The following is a 24317-nucleotide window of genomic DNA, read 5'->3' on the forward strand; positions in this document are numbered from 1 at the left end:
AGCCTCCACACACTGAAGAATATCAGCGCTAGCAATCCCTATACAGAGCTACCATAGAATGTGAAGGTCAACGTTTTAAAGTGTGAAAAATTAACATACATAACTCTGTCACATGCACAGGTTTTATTTGTCAAAAAGTATGTCTCGTGGGTCAGCCTTGTTAAAAATTCCAAGAAATCTTTTCAGAAGCAATCAACTCTTATGGTAAGACTCCATATATGATAAGCGAATCATAGAGTTTTGTTAATTCTTTTAAGGATTCACTTCTGCAAGGACTGCTCACCTGCTTGAAGTTAAGCATGTGCTTACTAGCACTTCTGAACTGGGCACGGAGGGCTCGTTACCTTGAACAATCAGGCCTTACACCATAGCATGCATTTTCAGAGAGGAGGGTTTTTTGGCCGTGTTCTTCTCTGCAGCTAATTTTGCTAATGCTCTTGGGTCATAAACAAGTAGCAGCAAATACAGCGACCTTGGTTTGTGTAGTTTATGTTTCTGTTTGCCATTACAACTTTCTATGCCTTCTATGTGTATTTATACTAAAAGCAGTACACGTAGTGCCCTTCTCACAGATAAAATTAGCTGATACATTTTAACTGGAAACACTTTATTTTGGGATGTTGATGTTTGAGTGTTTTGATTTAGAGAATTTTAAATTTCTTTTTAAACCTAATCAGTAACAAGAAAGCATCAGCTCATGCGCATGCGTCTTGCACCCTGCACAAGGGGACTTTCAGAGCAGCAAGAAATTCATGCTTTAACACTCTCCCGTTGAACACTGAGGTGTAGTTCACAGCAGTGCTCAGAAGAGAGAACCCACCATTTTATACCTCCAGCCAAAGGGGCAGGTCCAAAATAACCACAACACATCTCAGTCAATGCTTCTTGGCAAAAAGGAACTTAGCAATAATTTCCTCCAGCACCCAGCCTCCCTGGTGTGGGATCCTTCCATGTACACTAGAACTGGGGACAGCTCCATCCCAGCGCATCCTCCCAAGAAAACCAACCCAGAGCTGGTGGGCTGTAATAGGACATGCTGGCTCACAAACAGGTATTTGAGCCTCCGATGTTACTTCTAATGTTTTTAAAGAAACTTTGAATACATTCAAGGTGAATTTAATAACCTCCTGTTATCCAGAAAAGGCAAAGTACAGAAAAAATAAAGATCTCACCTGCACTTGTATCTATTATGGTCAACTCATGTTAACAGAATGTTTTGCTTTAATACTTGACTTACATTAATACCTCACATTATTACACGTATGAAGCCAAATATGACGCTAACTTAGTTGCTTACAACCTCAAACCTTACTCCCAATACACATTCCAATAAATTTATTCTGTAAAAACAATACATTTTTTTGTTTTCTTTTTGTTTTGTTTTTTGTTTTTTTGTTGTGGTTTTTTTTAGTTTTTTACAGTAAACTCATCAACTACAAACCTTGAATACGCAAAAGATGTTCCAAGGACAAGCATAACAGGGATTGATAAAACCAGACTAAATATGTTTTCACAATAAAAGCTGGCATAAAAATAAATAAAAATCTCTATTATCACAATAGCAACAATAATGTACACAGAATAATGGATTTGGAATGCTTACTTACTAGTCTAGTTCTATTTCCAAAAGGAAAAAAAAAGCCAGAATGACAGCATCCTTTTTTAAGCCTTTCATTATTTAAAATTGATGTTTTCTTTTGGTTTCCCATAGGGTTCTATATCACAGTAAGCTTAAAAATGGAAAGCATCCAAATGAATGATTTCAAATTGTGTTGGCATTGGAAAAAATCCTTGTATTAATCTAAAGAAACACAAAAAGACTTTCACTAACTCCACATATAGGAACTAAGTCAGATAGTGTACATTACATCATGATTTTGAGAAGTATTAAGAGTATAACTAGCTAGGTACTTCTAATAAGGAAAGGTATTTTATTACATTATTGAACTTGGCGGTGATCTCAACTGAAGAAGAATTTTTCTTTTATGTTGCAAACTGATCACAAATCAAGAAAGTATGGATATAGGGAAATTTAAAATTATGTTTGTATGTGGAAGATATTGTAGTATTGTATGGAGGGGACTCATTTCTAAGATTTACTTGTTTTTAAAAAAATGCTGATTTAGAATGATATAATTTGGAGTTACACCTTTTCTTTCTAGAAAAGGAATCTAAAACATGTTCAAGTATGCGGTATCTTCATAAACCTCAGCCACTGGTAAAGGGCAACTTCATGCAACCAAATAATATGAAAATCAAAAAGTAACCCTTAGAAAAAAGGGTAAAATGTCATTTCTGCAAACACAACAGATAGGAATGTGAATAATGTGCATACAAACTGGGATGCTGTTGATGATACTAATGAACAGATGTGGTGACTCATATCAAATCCAAGAATATTAGACAACCAAACATGTAACCTTCTTGTGTTTTCCCTTAATATTCAGCAGTCATTATGTTGGTTAAGTCTGAAAGAGAGAGAGAAAAAAATATCACATTTAATGTAAGAAAAAGCATGCTATAACAAACCTGATATAATTAATGCCTTATTCCCACACTTCAAAGTCACAGGTACAAGTAACCACCTGGTCTGTTTGAACAGGATTTTTTTTCTAGAGAAAACTGCTTACGTTAAATCAGCTAAACATGCCACTACAAAATATTAAAGAACACAGTTTAAAAGTAAACATTCAGGGGTTTATTCAAATAAGCAGCTCCAGTCATGTATGTGGGTTGTTTTTTGTTTTCCCCAATCACTTAGTTATGAATTTTGTAGTATACTTCATAGACAACCAAATTTTGCATTTTTCCTCTACACTAAATCACCAATACGCTTCATGCAAAAGCTCAGGCACTGCTGTATTCCTGAACGCCTTGCGATGAGAACACCCTTTCATTCAGACAATGAACACTCAGCAGGCATGAAGAAAGATAAACAGTTTTCATAGCTAACGTATCTGAATGTTGCTTCTGAAAAGGAAACAGTTTGGCTTGGAGTTCACTGTAAGGTGATGACAGAAAAGGAAGAAACTCCCACTTCATGACTGAGTCAAGGTCAGCTCTTGCTTCCACCGACATTAGTGGGAACAGGATCAGAGTGTCCTCATGTGATCATGGCAAGTGTCTCCAAGTCTCCGTTTCTTCATATTAAACAGAGATAGCAAAACTCACCTACAGGCACAGGGACACAATACTTTTGTCCAGCGACATGACGACGTGCAATGCTACATGACTACCTAACCCTGAGCCAGGCATCCCTTCTCCTTTGTAAAGAATTCAGAGCGTGAATGCTTGTCCACCCACACCCTGACAGACGGAAAGAAACACAACACACAAGCAGTATGAAGGAATTAGTACTGTATTTGGTGTGATCGTTCATCCAAGAAAAAAAGTCAACATCAGGGAATAAGTGAGGGGGTACAGGTTAAATCCACTGGGGATGATGGAATTTTCATTTTACACAGGATCCGGAGGAAAACATGAAAAGAAGACATTTTAACATCCCTGCACTAGCAGTTTGCTGCCTACGCTCTCTCCCCCCTCTGGCCCATCCTACCTGCTGTGTGTGATGCCACGGCTATAGTGGACTATGCTTCTCTATCCAAGAGGGAAAGAGCGTACGAGTGCCCACACAGCAGTCTGGGATCCCAGTCTGGTTGCTGCACCTCTGAACTAAGGGCCGTGTTTGTTCAGTGCGGTTCTTCTCTCCTACGACAAGGGCTTTGCCAACAGTAAGTAATGGAAACCTGCACTTTCCGTGTGGGAGGTCCTGGTACGTCCTGACTAATGACACATGATAAGGGGTTATTATAAAAACCTCATGCATGTAATGATGGCTTGCAGGAACTGCCTGAGCCCTGCCTCCCCCCAAAAGCTGTAACAATGCACTGCTCATCCAGAGCACCACACTTCCATTGACCTCTCTCCTGTTTAAGAGTCAATGAGATTGTACTTACAGATGCTTTGGAGACGTGGCTTGGAGGGATTCACTGCCGTTTCTTTCCCTTCAGAGGGAAGTGCAGACACCCATTAAAACAACTACAAATGATTAGTCAATCAAACCATGCCTTCTGCTAAAGTTCTTAATGACAGCTGCTACCCAGCACTGATAGGCAGGATGGGTGGTGAAACAGTCGGTCCCTATGGTATGACTCTCAGACCCAGTAAGGAAAGCTGTCCCTTTGGAGTATGAAACCTTTGCACTTATTAACAACAATTCTCCTCTGGGCTAAGGCCAGAAGATTGGGTAGGCACCATTCCTACGTGGGGTGCTGGGAATATTAATACTTCCACTCCCCACTGTCTCACAGATAGGTCCACTGGGCCACAGTGTGGAACAGGAGGGACAACAAAGAGCCAGGTATGCAAATCATCCTCTAGGATTTTCAGTTTCCAGTACCATCTTCCAGTGCGACACACATTTTGTCTCCTAGGCACACTCCTAGGTGCCCCAGCAGCGAGCAGTTCTCTTCTCCCCAGACACAGGCAGCCCCCGGGGTCAGCGGGGCTGCACAGGGACCTCGGCTCCTTCCCCTACCCTGGCAGCACGTGCTGCCAGGCTCCCGCTGCCAGGCTCCCGCGGCAGATGCGGCAGAGCTGAGCAGTTTCCACGGTCTCCATGGTTTCACATCTCTTCAGAAACAGATAAACTCGCATCATCTTTGTTTGAACAAGTCTCTCAGCTTTACTGTAAGATATGGCACAACGTGTGCCGCACTGTCCAATGCTACTGCACACAAAAGAAACAGCAGGGAATCTGACTGATTCAAGTGCACAATTTCAGCCATCACTAAAATTGAAGGACAGAGAACACAGAGCAGGGAAAAAAACTAAATCCACAAATTGCCTTGTTTTTTCTGGCACTGAAAATTCCTCCCTCAACAGTGTCTGGCAACTGACTCAGCCATCCTGTACTTTAAAAGCTCTTGCTGGATGGGCAGAAGGATAATTATTTACTTGCTCTGTACGATCATTGTTATTCCATGTTGGTTTGAGGTCAAAATGGTTTCAGGATTCAATGTACGCAGAGAGGCAAAGAGTGTATTTCATCTATACTGGCTGCTTTAATCTCAACTTGCATTCAGACATTTATGTTTCTCCTGAGTTATGTCCCATTGCCTTACTTAGCGGTGCTGTTATCCTGACTCTAGGAAGGCAGCAGACAACACAACTCTTTACACCAGAGAGTGTGCCACTATTTGATTTTTACATAGAAATTTTTACTGTGCAATAGTTAAACACATTTTTACAAATGTTATCTTTTTTGGAGGAGTAGATTTTAACTTACCTCAAATGGCAGAAAACAAATCAGAGAGAAATACATACCCTGTTTTCATTTTCTGGAAAAATGCCCACATAAATGCTTTTACATTGAATAGAGCCCTAAATACTATGCTTTGAATGTTGATACAACCCCAAACCTGTTGTACAGCCTAACCAATGTTATTGAGAAGTAAAGAAGGAAGAGCAAAGGAACCAAACATCTCAAAACCACATCAGAAGGACACAGTGAACCTGTGTACTCTGGCCGGTTTGGCCATAGCACTTGTCTTTCACAGCAGTAAATGGAATTGTTGCTACCCCACAGGAACATCACAACAAAAAATATGTCCTGGACACAGGCTGTTTTAAATATGTTCTCCCAATTGCAATAGTATCAGATGGCAGTAATTTTGGACCAGATTTTGATCCCCTTATTCATGCTGGCAAGCAGTCACCTCCACAAATAGATCCACTGACTCCCATGTTAGTAACTGATTGTCAGCGTGAGTAAAAAGATCACAGTCCTTTACCCCACTTTAATATTCGGGCTGTACCAGGAACTAAAAAATGTATTTCACTTCCAACAAATGTATTATTTTTCAAAGGCTCAGTAAAATCATTCACCTCCTGAAAGGCAACCACATGCATCTGTACACAAAGAGAATGCCTCATTTACCAACACAATGTCTGGACTGTAACTAAAATAATGAATACCAAAAGAAAAACTTGCCACATACCCTGAGTGCTGACCTTAACATTCAAATACTCTCTACAGGGCAGGGACTACAGCCAGCTTTCAAATGTCATTATATGGGTATCCAGAGAGTAAAAGTAAAAAGCGACTTAGGTGTTCAGTTATAAAGATTCAGAGTTAAACCAGCCAAGAACCAAACACACAAGTCACTGGAGATATAAATGTGGAATGTAAATCTGCTGCCATGAATTCACTGATTTAGGAGCTAATTTTGTACCATAGAAAGTAAACAACACAGAGCCATGAATACCTTTCTGCTAGAATATTCTGTTTATGTGATATTTTGAGAAAGCCAAAACAATTTAGTATTTAACAGCAAAGGACTGTCATGGGGGGGTTCTGTGACTCTTGACTTGAGCAAACTCTGGGATGGGCTGTCTTAGCTAATATGTTATTAGTTAATTAATATTAGATAATAAAACTCTGAAGTTCAGGCTTTGCATCTTTCTGGGGAAGGAATCGGCCAAAGAACAGAAGTGAGGGAAAGAGCTTGAGAAACAGGGAGTGGCAGGATGCAATTATAAACTGTGGCTTGGTCTGAGGAAGTTAATGTCTCTTCTGTTGAGAGTGCCTGTAGTCCTCAAGAATAGTTGAGAAACTAAGGGATGGAGATAAGAAAAGAAGCAGCTTTGTCAACCCCAGGGATAAAAAAAAAAATCACAAGTTGAGCCCTTGAACAGTATGAAATTGGCTGAAAAAATATCATAGCTTTGGAAGTACTTTTATTTGCTCTGGGTTTGAGTCTTTAGGAAGCCATCACTTCTCATTTTTAAGCTTTCCTCTACCACCTGGAGGTTAGAAATTTCATTAAAAAATATAGGTGAAGATGCTCCTGCAATCATTTGATTTCAGCTGTTAACCCTTCGAGAAGATCCCCATAATGCTGAGGGTAAATGTGTGATTAAAAGGCAAGGTTCCCTCTGATCTGAAGAGCGGAGATGAGTCTTCAGCCTGCAGTCCAGGCATTATAAAACACAATCACTACCTCATTATTAGTAGTATTATTAAGAGAAAAGCTGCTTGTGTCCTTTAGGCAACTCTTGCATGGTCAGAGACCTGGGAGGTGCAGAGCACAGGAGCCAAAGGCTCTCCAGGACGCAGCCCGTGAGGAGCACTACAAGCCGGGTAGCTGAGCCCGCAGCCTTCTGCCCACCTGCCTTCCACAGCCCTTCCCAGCCTCCACTACCAGGCATCTTTTAAGCAGCTGGTCACAGTGGGAAAACCAGGGGAATGAAACATGCCTATCCTCGAGATCAGGGCTCTGAACTTTGTTTTTCTTGTCTCCCTGCCTTCACGGTACCTTTCTACAAGTCATTCTGAAACAAACTCTGTCCTGGTGTGAGTCTCACGCAGACCCCAGCACCCTACCTTTTTGGGGAGGGCGCAGGTTTGCACCCCGGTTCATTTTGGTGTGCTCCTGGCGCCATCTCATGGCCAGCTAAACGTCCTGAGCTTGGCTGGCCCCGCAGGAAGGCGAAGCGGCGGGTACGCAGCTCCTGCGCTGCACAGCGGGGAGGATGAAGCCCATCTTCTTCAGACTGCGTGCTGTTGGTCCAATGCTCTTCTCACAAGCTAAATGATTTTAAAGAGACCATAATCTCATCTATGATGGTGCCTTTTAGCAGACCTAGACATTCTTCTGAATTCACGCCTGTGAACAAGAGGACCATATCTCAACTCTGCAGGCACGTGTTGGTCTTTTTCGACCTTCCTTTCTATAGAAGAGAAGTCCAAGTGCGGGTGCTGGAGGAGCTCAATGCCCTCCGGCAGACTCCCAGTCTGGATGTCGGGCAGAACCTGGCTGCAGGACAGCCTGCCCTGTACCCCAGGAGGTCAATCTAGACACACACTGTGTGGCTGGCTGTTTAACACCAGCTGAAAAAAAAAACAATCTGATTACTCTTTCCCTGAGTGCCTTGTGTCTGATGAAGGCATACCTTCTGAAAAGACACCTCGCCTGGCTTTGAGGACATCAGGAGATGGAGTGTCCCCTCCTGGTCCTTACAGAGAATTGCACTACTGACAAAATCTCAAAAAGAAACCCTGAAGAGGATTTACATGTGAGATGCTGATTCCGCGGCAGAAATCCCCAAGGTGAAATATCTGGATCAGGATGTGAATTTCTGCAAACTCATCAGTGCTTTTATCTCAAGCTGCCCTTAAAACCATCTCTTCATCTCTCTTTAGTACATGCTACTAAAACTCCACCTTTCCCATAACGTTAAAAGCACCCAAGACCTAGTTAAAGAATGGCCGCTCAAGTGTGAGGTCAAGCCTGAGTGCTGGGGTTGCAGAAGTCAGAGCAGAGCCAACTCCTCGCATGGGTATGACAATGTTGACTGTGAGTATTTCTGTGGAGTCAGTGCTGGAAGGAAGGACACAGACTGTTGATGATATTTCAGCACAGAGGCTAAAATATCTGCAATCCTGAAAATGCTGAAGAGCACCATGATGTTCTAGCATGCTGGACTCTACCTCCCAGCAGTTACGAGCATGACACGTACGGAAGAAGAGCTATATGAATGTCACCAGCCACAAAGCCAACATCCCATGTGACTTTTTAGCCACTTAGTCTGCAACTCACCTAACTCAGTAAACATTTGGTCCTTGCATGGAGAACATGCCTGAAGTTCACAGGCATATCCCCCGTCACTGCTACAAACACGGGAAACAAAGCAGGCCTTCCTGAACCTCTTGCCACCTTGGGTGAACCTTATGGCCAGTTTTCTCACTCAAATACCTATTTGAAGACATGGAAGTGTCACAGGGTTCACCAGCCAGAACGTGGGCAACTCATCCACTATGCAGTCGCCACACTTGTCACCCCCAGACTCTCAAATTCTGTGGGTGAGGTGCTCTGAAAGCATACCCAGGCATGGTGTCTCCTTGCGTCAGTCTCTGGCTCAAGCCAGCAGCTTGTTCAGAGTGAATGGGAGAGGCTCAGGGCACATTATCTTCCTGACCCCACGAGCCATGTATCAAAGTCTTTAAAAGGTGAAGAGCCACAAAACACAAACACTGTACCATAGAGAGACAAGGGGAAAGGAAGCTCTGGGAGGAGTCTTTAAGCAGGAGGCGACAGCAGCTCCCCAGAGGTTGTGTTTTGTGAGAAAGGGTTGACACTGGGCATGCAGCTGGGTGCTAAGGCACCTTGGCAGTGTCAGATGAGACCCTGTGCTGGCTGGCTTCCTCTCACACCTGGGGATTCGTGTCACTCAGCAGCTCCTGTGACAGCCCAGCCTGGCTGCTGGCCACGTGGCAGAGCCTTGGCATGGGAACTGCACAAGAACTGGTTCTGTGCTGGGGCTGTAACTCCTCGAGCAGGGAGGCTTGTGCTGCTCCAAAGGCTCAGAAATAGTAGTGGTTGTTAAAGGTGGCTGACGATTAACCAATTCCCATGCTAATTCTCCTGCTCAGCAGCCTTCCTTTCTGTTGTTGTGGTCACAACAAAGTAATATTGATACGAACACAGAACTGACACAAACATGTAAGGAGATTGTATGAAGCTGCTCTGGAGCAGACTGTATATCCCCTCCTTGAAGGTCATATCCCGAGGCAGGATCTGCCCTGAAACCCACAGGATGCAGAGTCTGTAATGTGCACATGAACCCTCAGGAACTCCAAAGAAGTCAGTTGGACTGCACAAATTTTAAATAAGTGTGAAAGGATAAGCAGGCTCCCACTGTTTAGTTAGCCAAAATGCATTATGCAAACAGTCTCATTCTGCTCTCACATCAATTCTGCATCATTCCAGTTCATGGTGTTCAGTAGTTCCTGTCAGCTGACATCCATGCAAGTGTTCAAACAAAAATAATGCTTATAGTATCTTCTCTCATTCAGTCATTTCTCTAGAGCAAAATTTGTACTAGTGCAGGGACCAGTCCCACGTTTCTGTTCTAGACACATTCTGAGCACTGAAGTGCAATGTAAAAAGATCGCATGTGGTAGGCACAGGTCACTGCAATGCAATGCCTTTCACCCCTAGCTCCAAAGCCCCCCAGTAGCAAACTGCAAGGGAAGTGAATGATATTAACAGAAGCTTACCCCTTCACTGGTTTTCTGCAAATCTGAAGAAGTGTTTCTTGTGTCATTGCCTGCGTCCCCAGCATCAGAGCTGCTCTTATTTTCCTCCTCTTTGCAGTCCTTATCATCTTCATCTCCAGGAGATTTCCGTGACTGCTTGGAGGATTTCTAAAATGATCAACAACAAAGTTAAAAAGTAAAAACTGAGCTTCAGTCATAGAAAGATGCTTTTGAAGTGATTGTGGAATGGTGTCTGATCATGCAGTTCCCTGTTCAAGGTGAATATTGGGGAGGATATGTGGGGTGAAAAGCGTTTTTCAGGTGAAGGAGTTACTGCCCTCAATGAAGCAAAAGGAGAAATTCTGTGTTCAACACAGGTTGGTAGCACAATTGACTGTGAGACGGACACAGTAATAGGAGATGGGTATTAGTGTTGGGTCACCTGTAGGTTTTGTTAGTTAATGAAACAGATGGTGCCAGCTTGACAGAAGTTTTGATTAAACACAGAGATGTAAAATGAGAATAACATTAGCAGAGCTGCTTTCCATACTTTTTTTAGTGCTGTCAGCTTTAATATATTAACATTAAAACCATGTGGAACCAATACATCTTTTCTGCTCCCTTTATGTTATGCAATTCTACAGTACAAAAGGATAAATTGTGGCATTAAGCCACCATTTTCCTAATCCTCTGTTTGTCCAGAGTCTTCTGGAAAGAAGGTGGTAGACCAGACCTGAATTTCTAATGTAAAACACACAAAGGGGGTGAAATTACTTAATACATTTTGTTCAGTGGATGAACCATGAAAATTCCGACTCTCCCCCAAGTTGAGCCTGGATCAGACTGTTTGCTCGCTTCTTCTCATTTTGTTTAGTTTTCACTTTCAAAGAATAACAGGAATGTGAATGAACATGACTCTGCCACACTTTCCACAATTTTTTAAGCAAAGTACAGATCTGGAGGTACACACAGAACTGGAGGAAGTGACTATAATGTTGCTCCTTTTCACCCAGGTGACAAGTGAGAAGTGTATCTGAACCCAAAGTTGTCACTGCGCAGGTGATTATGTTCACCAGCCATTATGAGGCAGTCTGAGACACATTACTCTTAGCTTCCTCATCTATGCTGTTACTTAGATATTGACAGGGCGGGTAGGTACTACAATGCAGGTCTTTTATCTACAGATTGAGTGCCCTACTCCCTGCTTAACGAATTAGTTCTTCCTCCCTCCCATTCTGTATCCTGTACTGAAGTATTTTACACTCAGCTACAACAGGAGCAGCTGAGCACATCTGACCCTACTGTATCTTTTAGCATGGCAACTGGGGCACTCACACTGGAGACAGGAGAGGGAAGCTTGAATTCTCCTGGACAGGAACCAAACGTGAACTCATGTCTTCCAGGAGGCATGCTCTGAAGGCTTTTTTTTGCTCTTCATGGGGAAATACTAAGATGATCAAACCCATCAATCCATCTTTGCATGGATTTTCTTTCCAGCCCTTCTGAACTCCTTCCCATACTTTCATCTCCTTCTCAAAGTATGGGCACTAGAACAGGGCAGAGTATTTCAACTGCTGTCTCACCAAGGCTGTCTACAAAAGCAAGAGCACTTCTCCTTGCCTGTTTGAACACCATTGTTATGGTACTGGAATCAAAATGCTAAAGGAAGAACAGATTGCCATGAGGTGGAGAGTATTCTAATTATGAATGCACATGGGTAACAATGGAAAAACTCAGAAGATAACCTTTGAAGTGTAGGATTTTTTCCGTTTTGAGCCTGCTTTTTCATTCTTTCTTTTTCCTTTTCCATCCTCTTCTACCCGATCACCTTCCTCCTCACTGCTGGCATCTGCTGTATTTCCTCCTTCTCCTTCAGTTTCTGATGAGCTCTGCTGCTGAATTGCCTTTAAAATAACAATAACAATAACATAAACAAAAAATATCACTAAAATCTATTACTTAATTTTTGTTCTGTATTGAAGAGAGAAGTACTGGTAACAGACAACTTACACTTTAATCGCTATAGTCAGGAAGAGCTCAGGTTATTCTCACAATTATCAAGAAAAAGGGCTGCAAAGGCAATTTTCTCAGTCACCACTTGAAAACAGTTATCAGATGCAGATTCTGGGATTGCATGTTCTGAAGGGTTTACACAGAAACAGAAGATCCGATAACAAAAATGTGTTTGCCGGAGAACTAAGGGTTGCTCAGTGGAGAGACCTGGCATGTTCTACTTTGGGCAAAACTGTGGAAACTTTCAGACTTTGGCTGCAATAGGAGAGACGTATTCAGGAGAGAAGATGGTTGTTACAAAACCCCCTCAAAGGGCAAGATCTCTGTATTAGGAAAAAGCAAACACTGACCAGAAGGCTGAGAGCTCTCTGACAGTCCATCTCCCACAGACTATTCACTAGATTTTTTTAAATCCCCAAGCGTATGCAAAACATCTGTAGGGCTGAAAATATGAAACAGGAACTGAGAGGGGCAGCAGCTTGTCTGCAGGTGGTCCATATCTCTGGTTTGTAAGGTTTTGTGCTAATAATGTAATAGGTGTTCGCCTGCTTTTGGAGGTGATTTCTGCCTTCAAAGGACCACATTTTTTTAATAAGAGAAGTTCTTCGGTGTTATACAGCCCACCAACTACTCTTCTCCCCCTTCACTGACTTTTTGCTCTGGACGTCCAACAGGGAGAGCTGTTGTACAGCAGCTACTATTTCCTAACAGCAGCTTAAACCTCCACCTTCTCACCCCTCACAACTTTGGCAGTGCTGTCCTATGTGTTATACATTACCAATGTAAAAATCAAAAGTGCAGTGACCTTAAGGTCTGTGTAAAATACACTGAACCTGATATAAAAATAAACAACAGGAAGAAGTCAGAAATTATTCATGTTTATATGGGAGTAAATAAAACCTTCCATTTTTAATTCAACTAAATCTGCTGCAGAACTTTCCACTTCACCACCCCAGAATATCACAGAAAGCAAGGGGCTCTGCAGTATGATTAAAGTTCAGTTTGTCACAGAGTGCAAGACCACAGTTGTATTTACATTATGCAATTACAAAAGCTGTGAAACTTTCTAGCTCCACCAAAACCAGGACCTTCCGAATCACTCATACAATGTTTACATTGACAAGAAATCTTCAAAGAAGAAAACAAGAAAGATAAGGAGGAATAGAAGTGAAAGTCATTTACCTGATATCCAGTAAACTTTACTCCAGGGTTGTTTTCTATTTCCCACAGGCCTTCATTAAATCCTTTTCGCTTGTTCGACTTCCCAAACTTATCTTTATATTCTTTATATGGGAAAAGGTCTTTGGGCCCCAGGAATGCACTGCATTTTAACAAAGGTAACATTCAAAAAAGGACTTAAATTCCTCCTCTTAAAAAAAAATAAAAAATTAACAGTGCAAATGTTTTCCCTATTCTTCTGCTCATCCCATCATTTCTTTTTCAGTTTTATTTATTTGTTTATTTATTTATTTATTTAACACACCGGCTTTGAGTTACTGCTCTGAGTCTGATTTAATGGATTGGCTCACCATCCTGATGGTTGATGTTGCAAAATCATGCTGGGTCTCTCTAGAAACAACTAAGACAAGTCTCATTTATTACATTAACTACTGCTGGGAACTGGCACTTGAACAGTTTATGAAAGGGATTATATGACGTAATTGCCTGCAATAGCAAGGGACCAAACTTCCAATCCTATGTGTTACAAATCCAGAAAGGCCTAAAAATACCATATGAAAAGTTAAAGCATGTATGGAGTGCCGAGAACCCATGAGCCAAAACTTACTCCTTGAACTACGGGAGTAAAGAAAAAGCAGTGGCATTTATTATTATCTATACTGCCAGTAAGCCTGGGAGCTTCTTTCTTCGAATAAGCCCCCCACATGCTAGATTCTGTGCAAACACAATAAAAGTGCTCTCTTTCCCAAAAATCTTATAATTTCATATAAGACAAGAAACAATGGGTGAATATAGGCAGATGAGTAATACAAGGAAACAATGAGACACACAGGGTGCTTGTGGCCAAATTGTTTTTTAGACAGCACAGCAAAGGAGGGATTTTGTGCTCTGCTGCTGCATAAGTCAGCTATGGACTGAGCCAACTAATTTCAGGCACAGGCACCACAATGCAGAGGAAAATAATTACAAAAAAAAAGAAGAGTGGTGACTTATCCTGCTTTTTCTACATACTTTACAGTAAAACTCTTAACTTTTTATATAAAACTGAAGAAAGCATAATTTCCTTTTCATTGGGTATCTATATCCAGTGTGTTTACTTTGCTCTGTATCATGGTACTGGGATGGCTAATCATAAGTTAAATTAAAAACAGTGAAGGCAAAAAAACCCCCTTCATTCCCACATGGAAGATTCTATGTTAGCAATGACTGGAGCTGAACAAGTCACAGTGTCCTTCACTATAATCACTGTCCTACTTTCCTGATGATCTTTGCAATTAACGTTAACTCTATGGTCTCCGTTACCACGGGATCGCAGAGCTCCACCATTTACAACACATTTATTCTCGTAAGATCACCACGAGGTTGGGAAGTTGCCCTTTTTTGCAGATGGACTTCTGAGGTACAGAGATTTGCCCAAGGTCAAATTCAAACTGATAGCAGAGTACAGAGGAACACCCAACTCTCTTCAGTCTCAGTCTAATACCTTAATTACAGGATCATATTTCTTCCTTGCTGTAAATGTTATTTCAGATTAATGCCCGATTTATGCTCTGATTCTTCCCAGCATTTATGAATGTGCAAAGTTTCATTCACTTAAATCATCCCACCGGCCAAGAAGTTTGCCAGTACAGAGCCAACTGGTGGCTAAAGGCATCAGATGACAAGTCTCTGGAGAAAGAGCTTCCTTTTAAGTACACAGGAGACAGAATGGTATCCACACTCAGTTGTCTCATTGAGAAATATCTTAATTATATAATTACAAAGCTAAGAATGCATTTCTACCTGAAAGCCAAACAGTGATTTCCAAACTAACAGATGTCTTGTTAATATTAAAGGCTACAACAGAGCAAGGGATCTGAATAAATTATTTTATCTATGCTTTTGCTAATACTAGATGTCTCCTTGTTGCCAAAAATACATACAAACAGTTCTAACACAAATAACAAAGGAAAACTGTATGAAACTTACCATGAGTGACCTTAATTTAGCTCAACAGTAATGTATGGAAATGTTTCTACAGCCTTTTATGTACAGTAAACACTGAAAAATTGTCTACATCTTTGTTTGAAATATGTTCATTGCCACTGGGAGAGTATAACAGTTTCCACTGCTCTGCTATAAAACTAAGGATCTGCAATCTACAGCTCATTTTTAACAGTTATGCTTTTTAAATTATTAAGGTAGCAGCTACAAACTGTTTTCCTGTTTCAGATGTTACAGTCAGATCATGGGCTAACAAAATCTAAAACAAAAGAGATTAGCAGTTTGGGATTCATTCATTTCAGAATAAAAATGTTTCTCAAGAAAAATGTTTCCATTAAAAAAAAAAACAAAACCATTTTGGTTTCTGGTTTTAAAGCATAAATTTATTTCAATGTTATTCATTTGGGATTATTTTGTGACAGTAGTAGTAGATCACAATATATCAAAATATCAGGTTGTTTCATTACAACAGGCAGAAATATTTTAACTAAAGAGAGGCTATTTTGATCTTTATTAAGCAGAAACTGCCTTTAAAGATTTTTAAAATAAAATGTGATGTATGAGCTATGGGGCTTATTATGTTCTGGAATAATGTTAAAATTAAAAAATAAACAATTTTAAATAAAGCTTCAAACCTCTAAAATTTAATTTAAAATGTCATCAGAATTTCATTTTTTCATTTTTTAAGGAATTCTAGAAAACATGTTCCCTGCAAGTAGGGAAGGAAAAGTTTTAAAATGTAAGCATTTCATACAAAATGGAAACTGTGAATTTTTTTTTTTAACTACCTCAGACATAGTTTAAAATAGAGACAAGTACATTATAATTTTGAAACTCTGTACTTTGTAGCAATTACTGTGAGACCTAACTTACCCTTTCTGTTCTGATTCCTTTCTTTCCCTATGAGCTCAGCCAGCTCAGTTTTTCTATCAATTCTGAGAGCTCCATCCTACAATATCCCCAGCACAAATCTCACAGGAACGCATATATGTTAAAACTATGTGAGTACTGTGTGAGACACTGGGGTCTCCTTCCTTTCATTTTACAAACTACCAAGCAAGTTCTCACACAGAACACAAACCTAAACATGTCCGAATACAGCAGCCTGATCTCTGCCATCATGTACATCCAAGTAAAAAATTTTTGCCCCTGCATCTGAGTTCAGATGACCCTTTAATAAATTTATGCCAACACTTTTCTTTATGGGAAACACAGGCACTGGTTATTATTTATGCTCAGATCATGGTATCCCATCCATGCAGCAGTGTTCCCACCTACTTTCAGGTTTCACTTCCATGTCTTAATGCAAATGAGTTGGGCTCTTAGGACCTATCTCTAGCCTCCCAATGGCTTCAGTCAGGATTTGTTCCAATAAAATCAGTGGAGATGACGTTAGCTGCAGTAGAAGAAGACATTTGCAAAGAAAGATCGTGTTCATTCACTTACGTTTCATGAGTCCCAAAAAAGAAGATGGGGTATTTATTTGCTGGAGGCTTCACAGCTCCTTCAGGGAGTTCATCAATCTGTGAGACAGAAATGGAAAAAGGATTATTCCCAAATGTGGTGTCCCTTGTCCAAGAATCCCTACCAAGCCATGGAAGTGTTAGTGCAGGTATCCCGCAGGCCTGGGAGGTCCCACTGTGTGCTGGGGTGGGGAAGGGAAGAAGGCTGCTGATTTTTGAGACAGGCAGGTCGTACAAAGTCAGCATACAACAGAAACACTACAGGGAGACAACAGAATACCAAGGAGCAGACAAAAAGTTTTAATGATTTCATGGGCATTATAATACACAAAGGCAATAAAATCAAGTCTGCTTAATTTAAGTGTTAACTTCAGATGCTGCCTCATCAAAGGCACCGAAGCCCAGAGGGTAATCCTGTCTGTCTCACACAGCCACCTAAATAACTTCTGCAACAAATGGGGAACAGATGGTATCTCTGAGACTCTGCAGCCGGAAAACCGGACAATCTCCCATCGGTGCTTCCGGGTGGCGATGGTGGTACACAGTGTAAAATGCGTAACTTACACCAGGGAGGAGGGCCTGGGACTCTCCTTCCACTGCAGCATCCTAATAACTGGTTTTGGTCACCACTCCCCTCTGTACTCCACCTCTTCTTTCACTTTTTATTCCTGGCTTTGTATTTCTCAAGATATAGCTGCAGAACAGCTAAGGGAGGGATGGTGAGGGTGCTCTCCTGAGATAGAGCTGGGACTGGGACAAACCCCTCATGCTGAGCAGTGCCTAGACCCCATCTTCCCATGTCTGAGTGAGAGCGTTGGTCACAAGGCAGGAGGTTAGGCCCATGACTTAGACTTGTCCATATCTAATTTTTCAGTCCTCTGGAACAGAAACAAGAGAGTCCAGGTGCCTACCCACATAAACCAGAAACACAGCACAGCTTTAAATACTGTCTAAGTGCCTGCCTTCCCAGAAATGGCACTTCTGAGCATATGTGGGCGTCTAAAACTAAGTGTCCAGAGAAGTCTCCGGCTAAGAGGGAGCCTAATGAATCTAGGTATCTATAGGGCAACACCAGAGAGCAGGTGAATGGCTTGCTGCTTGGGTCTTAGGCAACTCAATCTAAACATAAGCATATTGAATCCTGCCAAATGTCACTGGAACGGAGAGCAAAGTGCTGACATACCAACGCTATACAAAATCTGCTCCTCAGCAGAGCCCGGGGATGGAACCTGCATGTTTTCACTCAGGAGGCCAGGCCCACATGTGCTTTCCTTCTCTTTTCGTGCCGAAGGACCCCAAACACTGAATTCTTGTTGATTAATAAACACCAGATTGTTTTCAAAGGATGTTCTCTTTCACTGTAAAGCATCTGCTGGCTACGTAGCTCTCAGAAGAGTACAAACTTTTATAAGGATTCGAGTCCTTTTGGTCTTTCTGCAAGGACACCCGTTGGGGACAGAGAAACCAGAGCCACACGTGGAGCTGTAACATCACAGGACTCCATTCTGCAAAAGAAATGGATGCCTATCTTTTAGGTCTAAGTGAAGCATCCTCTGAAGTGATGCCAAAATCACGGGATATAAGAGCACTTCCAAACTGTTCCCTGTCCCTTTTCTGCAGCACGACTCAGGCATGTGGATGGTGGGGCTCTTGGCACGCCGGGCCCTGTGTCACTGTGCACTCACTGCCCAGCACGCTCTCCAGGAGACAATCTGCGATGGGCAGGTGTCACACACCTTGTGGGCACCGCTGTTACCCAACTTCTCTTACTTAACAAAGCTAATGAATTGATAAATAAAAGGAGAATCTATTATTTAAATGCACATAGAAGGAAGATACACACTAGTGGAAGATGGAAGCGTGCATTCACTTTCAGTTCAGCTGTGTGTAAGAAGGAACTGAAACGACATGACAGGCTGTTTGGTGTCCTCTTCATCATCAGGAATACATAGAGGAAACACTGCCAAAGATATTTTTTTAGAACTCATTATTTTCTGACATTAACTATTTGTTTTTAAGTAAGTGCCCACCCATAATGTGGTTATTTGTTCACTAATTAATGACTTAAATAAAGGTATTAGACTGTAACAGTGATAAAAAGACTGCAGGGGAAAAACACCATAACTTACTTTACACACAGATAGCAAGTCACGGAGATAGTATGTCCCACTGTGCAACACATTTTATGCCTCCTTAAAGATGGAATTATCTACGCGTCAGACCAAAAAAGGCTGTGCTGGCAGTTTACCAAGTACGGAGGCAATACACCTCAACTGTCTGGATGCCATAGCCATCCTCCTCTTTATTATGACAAGGAAGATGTCCAGAGAGATACTAGACCCCAGAAAAATGTGGACTCCCGTGACTGAGACAAACAACGTCTGCTGGGACTTGAGTACGAATCTCATTTGGCTGCTTGAAACACGGCACCAGTTCTGGGCTGCATTACAGAACAGTGCAGTCCAGTTACTGTCTCAGCCCTTTAAGAATTTCTCATGAAATAAAGTGAACAGCTGTAAATGATCAGTAAAGCAGAAGAATGAAGACATGCTTAGAAGGGAATGCTGATCAGAAGGGAATGGGGATATGCTCCAAAGCAACGTGCTATGCTCCAAAACAGTGAGGATCTTCTCCTAAGCAACATCCCAAGGGGAGTTAAGCCTCATGTCATATTCCCAGCACTTTATACCGTTAGCTAAGGAGCAGCACCAAAACAACAAAGGACAGCACACACATCTGTCATGCAGCTCACCTGCTCCCCATTTCGTGGCATATTTCTTTATTCATCCGAGTATCCCCTCTGACTACGTATCATCACAGGAAACCATAAAAAAAGCTTTTCATAGCTTTTGAAAGTTGGCATTCACATACAAACACATGCAGTATAAATCTGCACTAAACAGCTCAAGGATAGACCATTAATGCTTGCACTCTAACATTTCACTGTGCAGCTGAGGTCAAGACTTTTCCTGCCTTCACTGATTTTGCTGTGAGCTCCCAGCTCTCAGGCTTATGTTGCTAGTACTGTAATGAGGTTGAATATGAAATGACAGTGCTATCTTACGGCCATTTAACTCCATGGCAAAAACTCCAGGGAATTTAGTCAAGGATGAGACCCTCTCTGCCACTAGGAAAGATCTCTTCCCTTTTTACCTGTTTCACATGAATCCCTGCATTACAGACCATGAGAGGAGGGCTTTGCAGAGTCCACCCATTTCCAGCAAACCCACCTTAGCCCTCCATGAATTCTGAGCCCCTAAGTGCTTATTTAGCTGCAGAACAAGCCCAGCACTCCTTGGTGATTGCTGCTGTTTTGTAGTACCAGAAAGCAAGCAGTATAAGCAACCATACTGCAGCCTCCTGCTGCTGCACTCAGTTACAATTCATTCCCATCCTACAAGATGTTTTGGTTAAATATGCTGAAGATTTGGATCTGATATTTTTCCCCATATCAGCAAGATCAAAGACAGAGAAAGAGGGAGGGAGAGAAAGAGAGCGAATGCATGAGCACAAGAGCAAGGAAAGCATCACTGCTTCGAACTAGGAACAAAAGAGATAAGTGCACCCATACTAGGACACTGTTGTAGTCACAGAAACCTCACTAATGACTAAAGCATCTATCAGAGAGCCAGACTGCGATTGCATTTTGCTCCTGGAAGGAAACAAACAGATTCTAAAGTACCCGTTATAACCTGCAATCAAACAGGAGATCCATCCCCTCCTGAACCAGAGCAGACAGTGGGCTGGAGCTTGCTGCCACAGAAATCAGTGACAGCAGTGTATGGTGTGCAAATCTGATACGTGCATCAGCAACATCATGGGCAGCCACTTCAATTATGGCTAAAATTAAAGCAGGTGGTTTCAGATTTCGAGTTTTATCCCCCTTGCTCCCGTTGCTGTCATCCGCTTAATGAATAACAATTGCTTTTTTTTTGCACAACCTCAGCAGAGCTGCACTTCCCAGCATTTGTTTGCCAAACAAGCAGCAGAGCTTTAAAGACATAACTGTACTTTTTTTTGGTTTTGGGTTTTTTTTTTTTTTGTAAACAAATGCCAGGCTTCTAGGGTCAGCAACACTGCACAGAAAATTCAGCTTGGACCTCTCAAACCAGAGGAGCAGGGCTTCATCAAATGGTGTTGCTAGGGACTACCAATGTGCAAGCAAGAAATCTGTCTCCTTACATTGTAGTTTACAGGCTAGGATGTACACGCAGCCCAAATATTTTGCTCTCAGTGGTGCTGAGCAATTGCTGACTTCTCAGGTAGTATTTCCAACTGGTTCTCACAGGCTGGGTTTGGCAGTACTCATACCGCACCACTTTCTTCCCAGTTGCCATGAGGTCAGGGACCCTGGGGAGAGAGGCACTGGCTGGGTGGGTTGGGCTGGAGCTGCGGAGCCACAGCCCTGCGAGGAGGACAGCCCAGAGCTGTCCTCCGAGAACAACAGTGGCTCCCACAAACACAAATCATCCCCGTGCCTGCCAGTGGGATAACGCGGCATATTCCAGACAGGCGGAGGAGCTCCCTGGGAGGGCTGGTGCAGAACCAGAGGAAGCTGCACCCCCTCCTGGGTGTTCTGCTCTGCAGAGCTCCACATCCCCTGCAAAATGGGAAACGTGTCTCCCCGAGACACAGAGAAAACGGCAAGCTTTGTCTCTCAGCTTGTCTGTGTAAAGCAGCTTTCTGCGAGGTTTACATTATTGCAGCAGTCAAGAAAGGGGTAGTTCTGCCCATCAAGGCGGAAGGGCATCCCAGATGCGTCTTCTTCCACTTGGAGGGACAGCAGGTGTCATGTTGTATGGCTATCACAAAATCTCTGTGCTGTGGATAAGCTGCTGTTCAGAAGCAGGAATTCCAGGCTGTCAGGGTGGCTTTCAGACCAGACCCTGTTCCATTATGTTCCAACAGAATCTTACACTGCAAATAAAAGGTAGTATGCAAAAATACCCATCCGGTCCATGTGTACAGACAAGAAAGCTTTACTTCAGCATGCAGAGATGCTTAGGTGGGCATTGAAACCACAAGAACAAGTCATTTTATTTTGCAAAAAGAGGGAATTAAAACTGCAGAGCAGTAATTGCTGATTGTTTTGACATACTGTAAATGCCTTTGATTGGCAAAAGCACACAGAAGCATTGCAGAGATCAGTATCTCCCACTGAAATCCCTGGAGTCACTGCACAGCAGTCGAGCAAAGGCCTATAGTATTTTTGCTGGAAAGTGGTTCAAGTTGCTTATTATTGCCCAACACATGCAAGCAGCTTGATATTTTGCAGTTAGCTTATTAGCAAAACTCCAGATGGATAAAAGCAATACTCTTCAAAATCCATTATTAAAATAGGATATTTTGCTTTTCTACAACGTTTTTATTCAGATGGATTTAATATGGTTTTTAATAGCTAATGCTATTGGGAGTCAGCAGTATGGCAGTACCTTTTCTAAACCATTATTTAAAATACTGTTCTGTAAAATGTAAAATATTAATTTTTTTTCCCCCAGAGGATCCTAAAATGTAAAAAAAAAAAAAGAAAAGAAAAAAGAAAAAAAAAAATCCAACCTCCTTCAAGCTAAAAACTGTGACTCAGATTCTGTAGTACTTAAATTGAACAGCAATCCAACTAAAGCTGATTGGAGACTGCAGAATTTTTCTCTCATTTATCAGGACTATAAGACATTTGAAGTAGAGCACAACTCCTTCCCCGATGTACATCACATACTAAAACTTCTAGTGTGGAATGCTGGCATATGCACTTTTTCACCCATTAAAAAAGATAACCCTGTGAAGGGTGAGACTAGAAGCAGAATCCAACTTAATAAGGTGGAATTCCACAGCTACAAAAGTAAAAATTAAAAAACTCTCTGGGCATGGAAGAGTGCCACCAGCAAAAACAAAAAGCAAAAAAAGATTAAAAACAGCAGAGCATACTTTTGAGCACTGCTGAAAATGGCTGAAGGGTATCCTGCAGACAGCCAGAAATGACAATATAAAGACATCAATCCTCCTTTTTTTCTGTGCATGCTCAGGACCTCAACGAGATAGAAGACAATGAAGGGTTAGTTGGAGTCCAAACAATGCTGGCAGGCAGTCTCACTGGGAAAGATCAGCAGTCTTGCAGCTGAGTTCAGCCCCTTTACATCCCTAATTAGCAGCATATTTTTAAGACAGAAAGTTGAAATACACTTTCTGCAGAGCTGCTTTAATCTTCAATATGAAAATGGGGCCAAAGCTTAGTTCTGCGTGACTGGTATCTATATGCATGACTTTGTAGATAACAGATCTATTCATGTGATTCAAGTCCTCTGTGGCTGGTGGACAAGAAGACTGTCAGAAAAGGAGACTCGAGGGATACAAAGAATAGTCCTATCTCTGCCTCTGGCCTCTAGGATGACTTTGGTCACGTCACTGCATCCCCTTCAGTCTCACTTTTACAAATGGGGACTATGATACTGTTCTCCTTACACAGCACTTGAGGTCCACTGCTAAAATGCTAGGTATTACTAATAACAAATACTTCCAGCTCTGTCAGAGGAGGATTTCAGGGTACCAAACTGGTATCAAATCCTCCCAGTGAGCACACCCCAAAGTCAGACTCCTGCAAAAATGCTCCATTTTCTCCAAATGAAGTGTTTCCCTGCCACTGTGAGTGAAGCAATGGTGCCACCACTAGGATTCCCCCCCCCCCAGTCTGTTCCCTAAGGAAAGGAAAGGATGTGATCACATTATTTTCAGTCTGACTCTCACCTGCAATAACTCAGGGACATAATCGGACAATTTTGCCAAACCAGCCAAAAGGAAAAAGGCCAAAGAGATATTAAGCTTCCCCACATTTTGTGATAAATAGGCTGTCCATCAGAAGACGGACAGACAAGTAGTCCATATGCTGAAAGACAGCTTGCAATTGCAGGCTCATCCAAAACACCAGACAACAGGGAATCCACATAAAGGCAAGCCAGAGAAAAATAAGCTTCTTAAGTTTCATGGCTCACAAAATTACTTTTTATTTGTGGATGGGTGGGGAGAGGTTGTTCATTTTCAACAAATATTGCCAGCTCTGAGGCATTTTGTGTGTACTTTTCTTCCCTTTAAGCATAGTGAAGCTTGATTCTCCTTTGTCTTTATCTGAGGAATTATTCCTCAGACATCAAAATGCTGTTTTTAAATGTACATCCACCTGAGCAAACTATAGTGAGCCCACTAACACCAAATGAAAGTTTCTGATGACAAAATCTGGTTATCCTACTTTATTATCTTACTACAAATATACTTGTCTTGAAATATAAGTGTGCAAGAAATGTACATATAAAAATGTGTTTGGAAGACGTACAGCAAATAAAAACTAATTAACCAGTCAAGGCATCAACAAACAAGGAATTTTAGGGACTGCACATTCACAAACACCATATTTTTCTCCTGCCACTCTCTTCTCATAAGCCAAAGGGACATGAAAAGTCATATCATCTTCCTCCCCAAAGTGCTCAGATAAACCCTGCCACCTTCCGTAGCACATCTGCTAGAAAGAGAGGATGAATGGTGTAAGAACTCATTCATCTGAGGAATATTTTTTGGCCTTCCAATATTTACACTAGAATTTTACTACTTCATTGATTTTGTTTGTTTTTAAGGAAAAATGTTATATTTAT

General features: G+C 41.8%; 2 protein-coding genes across 4 annotated transcripts in view; one reads left to right on the forward strand and one right to left on the reverse strand.

The window, feature by feature from the left end:
* Nucleotides 1-4061, forward strand: part of TM6SF1 (transmembrane 6 superfamily member 1) — a 25873-nt gene extending 21812 nt beyond the window's left edge. The window contains exon 10 of the mRNA XM_030015303.2: nt 3465-4061. Coding sequence (XP_029871163.1) covers nt 3465-3569 — 105 coding nt within the window. The 3' untranslated portion in view covers nt 3570-4061. The remainder of the gene's footprint in view (nt 1-3464) is intronic.
* The window catches only part of HDGFL3 (HDGF like 3), a 40142-nt gene continuing 15933 nt past the window's right edge, over nt 109-24317 (reverse strand). The window contains exons 2-6 of one of the 3 annotated variants that reach the window (XM_030015311.2): nt 16661-16737; nt 13235-13373; nt 11785-11943; nt 10061-10207; nt 109-2468 (exon numbers count right to left, since the gene is read on the reverse strand). In XM_030015311.2, the coding sequence (XP_029871171.1) occupies nt 2463-2468; nt 10061-10207; nt 11785-11943; nt 13235-13373; nt 16661-16737 (528 nt within the window). In that variant the 3' untranslated portion in view covers nt 109-2462. Of the gene's footprint in view, nt 7589-7655; nt 7892-10060; nt 10208-11784; nt 11944-13234; nt 13374-16660; nt 16738-24317 lie in introns of those variants that run through there. The other 2 variants (XM_030015310.2, XM_041123602.1) reach the window with 2 other exon arrangements.

Source organism: Aquila chrysaetos, chromosome 5, assembly GCF_900496995.4.
Source record: "Aquila chrysaetos chrysaetos chromosome 5, bAquChr1.4, whole genome shotgun sequence".
NCBI classification, from domain to species: domain Eukaryota; kingdom Metazoa; phylum Chordata; class Aves; order Accipitriformes; family Accipitridae; genus Aquila; species Aquila chrysaetos.